This window comes from Nanorana parkeri, unplaced genomic scaffold, assembly GCF_000935625.1.
Source record: "Nanorana parkeri isolate BGI_ZX_2015 unplaced genomic scaffold, ASM93562v1 scaffold2026, whole genome shotgun sequence".
In the NCBI taxonomy this organism is placed as follows: Eukaryota; Metazoa; Chordata; class Amphibia; order Anura; family Dicroglossidae; genus Nanorana; species Nanorana parkeri.
This window is the reverse complement of record NW_017308294.1, coordinates 199,578-204,743: the sequence shown is the minus strand read 5'-3', so window position 1 is coordinate 204,743 and position 5,166 is coordinate 199,578. Positions and strand designations below refer to the sequence as shown.

General features: G+C 50.6%; 1 protein-coding gene across 1 annotated transcript in view; it reads right to left on the bottom strand.

Moving 5' to 3' along the window:
* The window catches only part of LOC108800443 (voltage-dependent calcium channel subunit alpha-2/delta-2-like), a 60,883-nt gene that overhangs the window by 9,630 nt on the left and 46,087 nt on the right, over positions 1-5,166 (bottom strand). Inside the window, exon 3 of the mRNA XM_018572427.1 lies at positions 1,686-1,752. Within this exon, the coding sequence (XP_018427929.1) occupies positions 1,686-1,752 (67 nt within the window). The remainder of the gene's footprint in view (positions 1-1,685; positions 1,753-5,166) is intronic.

Below are 5,166 nucleotides of genomic sequence, written 5' to 3'. Positions count from 1 at the left end.
TTGAAGAAAAGAAGACTAGGAGAGAAAAGGAGAGGAAGAGGAGGAGTGGGATGGATGAGATGAGGAAAGTGAGAGGGGAGGGATGGAAGAGAAGAGGTAAAAAATAGAGGATAAGCAAAGAAGGGGAGAAAAGATGAGATGAAGAGGAGAGTGATGAAAAAAGAGAGGAAATGAAATGAAAGTAAAAGAAGCGAATGGAAGGGGGGAGGAGAGAAGAGGAAAGAGAAGTGAAAAGGACAATGATGAAAGAGGAGAGGATGTGAACAGAGATGAGGAAAAAGAGAGGATAGAAGATAGGAGGAAGGAAAAGGAAGAGAACATGAAGAGAAGAAAGGGAAGGGAGGGGGGAGAGAAGAGACATGAAAAAGAAAAGGAGAGGAAGAAGAGAGGAGAGAAAGATGAGCGGAGAGGAATATGGAGGGGGGAAGAGGAGGGAGAAAGCAGAGAAGAGGAAAGGAAAGGGAGAGAGAGCAAAAGGAGAGAAGATCAAGAAGAGAAGAGTTGAAGAGGAGAGGCTGAGATAAGCAGAGCAGAGAAAAGGAAGAGAAGGGGAAGAGGAGTGCAGAAGAGGAGATGAGAGGAAGAGAAGGCATATGGAAATGATGAGCACTAGATGAGGAGAGGAAAGGCGTGAAGGGTAGAGGAAGACAAAAGGTGGGCAGAGGAAAGGGAAGAAAATAGTAGAAGATAAAGGAAAGGAGAAAGATCAGGAAGGAATAGAAGAGGATGAGAAGTGAGCACAGGAAGAAGTGTTATCTCCACATATGGGAAGATTTCTTTACTGTAAGAGCTGTAAAAATGTGGAATACACTTTCTCCGGCACTGGTTTCAGCCAACACTGCAGATTGTAACAAACAGCTGAATATATTAACCAATACACAAAATACAAAGAAAGAATATTTTATAGGAACGACATTGTACAATTTCCTTTGGGGATGAGGAAGAGATTTTTTCCCCCTGCTGGAGCAACTGTGACCGCACTTTATAAGGATTGTTTGGCTTATTCTGGATCAAATGCAGATTTGGGGTTACGAGAACGCAAGGTGCCTTTTTTTAAACTTGACATTGATGGGTGCGCGTCTTTTGTCATCCTCACCATGTCAATATGAGTAAGAGGGAGACAGTGAGAGGGAGAAGAGGAGAAGTCAGGAGGTGAAGGAAAGGAGGGGGAGGAGTGATTGGGGAAAATGAAGAAGACAGCAGAGGAGAGGTAGAGAGAGAGAAGATTGGAGGGAGGTGAGGAGGAGGAAGAGGAGAAGAAGAAAAGTCAGGAGGTGAAGGAAAGGAAGTGGAGGAGTGATTGGGGAAAATGAAGAAGACAGCAGAGGAGAGGTAGAGAGAGAGAAGATTGGAGGGAGGTGAGGAGGAGGAAGAATGTACTTTGGATGGCCGGTGGGAGACGGCAGAAAGTTGGACTCGGCACATTCAGTCCCACGGGGAGCCCCATTCAGACACAATGTACATTCGGCACACACAGGATGGCGATGTAGTGTATTGTGAAGAGCGCGGAGGGGAGACATCGCTCTGTACCAAGTGATATATATAGCCTGTGCCAGATTTACTCCGATGCAATTCTGTGGGCGGGAAGACGGCGGTGGATCCTGCGGTGCACAGACAGAACAAGGAAACAGGAGGCTAGGGAGGGAGGACGGGGTCTGAGAGGGTGACAGTCAATGTACACTTACCCTGATGTTATCCTGCCAACGGTGAGATCTCTGGAACTCCTCCGCAGCGCGAGCCAACCTCTGCAAGACAAGAGCCAAACAACATCATTAATAGCAACGCAATACACCTAACAAGCCGCAGCGGACCGGGCCGGCCAGAAACGAGGTTTTTGGCTGCAAGCGTCCTCATTTTTGTCTTGTTTTTTTCGGGCTTTTGGCCATTTTGAGAGTTGTAAATGCCCGAGGCCCCAAACTATTCATTAAAGGAGAACTATGGGGGTCAGTGTTTTTCCCCATAGTTCTCCTTAGGGTAACGGGAGGACACAAACTAGCGTCCTCACGTCACCCTAAGCTCAGTATATAGGGAGCTACAGCTCGCGGTATCCTGAGACGCCGCAGCGGATCCCGATGTAGATGACGGAATCCGCCGAGCTGCGTGAGTGACAGCTGGCTCTGCCTATCTAGAGACATTAAGCTGCGACCCAGGTCACACTGCAATGGAACGCACAGCATTAGGGTACCGTGCGTTCCGGTGCAGCCCTACGAACTGAGGGCGGGAGGTGAGTTTGGGGTACCATTCAAATGAATGGCAACTAAACAAATCTCCCGCACCAGAATGCATGGTAGGTGCGATTAACGCACTGTACTAGTGTAAACAGGCTCTCAAAACACTGACAGACCCACATACACACTTTTTTAAGGTCCCCCCCAGTCTCCTTATCTTATGGGTACTGGAGTGGATCCTCGGCCTGGGGTCCAGTGTGGGCTGCTGTGACGGAGCTCCATCCATATGTGCGTTGCTTGCACAGATCCCTTGCGTGCCCTGTAGAGGTGCCGGGAGCCAGAATGTGACATCACTCCGGTCTAGGCACCTCTACAGGACACATGAGGGAGCTGTAAGCAATGCACGTATGACTGGAGCTCCCTCATGGCCATACCCCCAGCCCACCTCAAGCTGACTCTCGGCGCCGCGCTGCATATTTTGATTGGCTGATTGGCGCTAGAACTGACGGTGCTGCGCTAGGGGAGGCTGAGGAGCCTCTCACCTAGAAAAGTGGAAGGCATGCAGGGACCCAGTGAACACAGGGCCGCGACCCACTTTTGGGTCACGTCCCACCAGTTGAGAACCAAGGCCTTAAAGTATATGTCCTGGCATACGTGTGCAATACATGCACAATTCCTTGCGTTTATCCCTTTAAAGACTGTCCATGTACACAATCACACCTGATTTGTTATAAATGCACTCAGCTCCTAATTCCTGTTGTCGGCTTACAGCGCACTGCATTTTATGTGGACTGAAAGCTCAAGAAATGGTGTCAGCCGTGCCCAGTCGTCTTTTGCTAAACGACATAATTCCTCCCACTCTCCTTTTCTAGAACACGGATTAATTCTGTAGTCCAAGGTAAGAACCAGGAGGACTCATTCGACTCCTTGAGATAACACAGGCAGAAGTCAACAGGACAGCTGTAAACTTCTGACGTCATCAAGAAGTATATGAACAGATACAGTCAGGGGCGTAACTAGAAATCACAGGGCCCCATAGCAAAATGTTGTATAGGGCCCCGTGATTGCTAGTTATGCCACTTGCAGAGCCCACCATAGACTCTCTATGGTGGGCTCTGCAAGGTCTCAGTTGGGCTGTACGCCTCTTACCTGTCAGCGTTGTCCATCTCCGTGGTCGCGGCCGCCGGGCCCCTGCTTCCTCTTCTGTCCTCGGGCTCCGCCTCCTATCGACGGGCCCCGCCTCCTCTGACATCACTGGCCCCCACCTGCTCCTAGATCGCTGGCCAGTGATGTGAGTTTGTACTCTCATACTGTACTTTATGATCTGCGCAGGGAAGAGTTTCTCTGAATTCCTTCCACGCTTTAGGTCTTTGAGGTTCCGCAGTATTTGCGCACAGAGCAGTACTTATTCTGGACACAAGGGGGCAGCAGAGCAATGGGGAAAAATGGCCGACCACAGGTCTCCTTGTGACCCTGAGCGGGGCAGGACATCCATCCGACATGTCATATTGCGTCCATCACATCATCTACAAAGACATTTTCCACACCGTCCACTCAACAATTCCCCGACTAAAAATGAGCCAAATCTGCATGAAAAAAAAAGGGTCCGCCTGCGCCCGCCATCATCACGCTCTGCCGGGTAAATCGTCATTTCACAGAGAAGAATACAGTGTTATGCCGGTCTGTGCTCCTTCCTGTCTGTCCAGCCTCCTCTCTGTACCCATCTCCTTCCTTGCTCAATTTTGTTTATCTCATTTCCCGCTTAGATACTTTATTTCATGTATAGTGGTTGGCACTCCTGCCGTGCAGTGCTGTGGCCCTGTGTGTCTCATGTATAGTGGTTGGCACTCTTGCCATGCTGTGCTGTGGCCCTGTGTGTCTCACATCTAGTGTTGGCACTCTTGCCGTGCAGTGCTGTGGCCCTGTGTGTCTCATGTATAGTGGTCGGCACTCCTGCCGTGCAGTGCTGTGGCCCTGTGTGTCTCACATCTAGTGGTTGACCCTCTTGCCGTGCAGTGCTGTGGCCCTGCGTGTCTCATGTATAGTGGTTGGCACTCCTGCCGTGCAGTGCTGTGGCCCTGTGTGTCTCATGTATAGTGGTTGGCACTCTTGCCATGCTGTGCTGTGGCCCTGTGTGTCTCACATCTAGTGTTGGCACTCTTGCCGTGCAGTGCTGTGGCCCTGTGTGTCTCATGTATAGTGGTCGGCACTCCTGCCGTGCTGTGCTGTGGCCCTGTGTGTCTCATGTATAGTGGTTGGCACTCTTGCCATGCTGTGCTGTGGCCCTGTGTGTCTCATGTATAGTGGTTGGCACTCTTGCCGTGCTGTGCGGTTAGATACTTTATTTCATGTATAGTGGTTGGCACTCCTGCCGTGCAGTGCTGTGGCCCTGTGTGTCTCATGTATAGTGGTTGGCACTCTTGCCATGCTGTGCTGTGGCCCTGTGTGTCTCACATCTAGTGTTGGCACTCTTGCCGTGCAGTGCTGTGGCCCTGTGTGTCTCATGTATAGTGGTCGGCACTCCTGCCGTGCAGTGCTGTGGCCCTGTGTGTCTCACATCTAGTGGTTGACACTCTTGCCGTGCAGTGCTGTGGCCCTGTGTGTCTCATGTATAGTGGTTGGCACTCCTGCCGTGCAGTGCTGTGGCCCTGTGTGTCTCATGTATAGCGGTTGGCACTCTTGCCGTGCAGTGCTGTGGCCCTATGTGTCTTGTGCCTAGTGGTTGGCCTCCTCCCAGCCTGGGTCTGCTGAGCCTATGTTTGGGGGGATATTAGAGTGTGAGCTCCTGTGGTGGTCGGGACGGATGTGATTGGTTTGCTGTTCTCTGTACATTACTTTGTAACGTCTGTTATTCAATGCGGGAAATCTTTATTGTCCTGTCTGCTGGATGTCACCCGTCTGTCTGTCTGTTGGCTCCTCTGTCTGTCTGTCTGACTATTTCTTCAGCAGATCTGTGACATGCAGCACACACATTACATGCGAGTTCAGAGATTTGCAG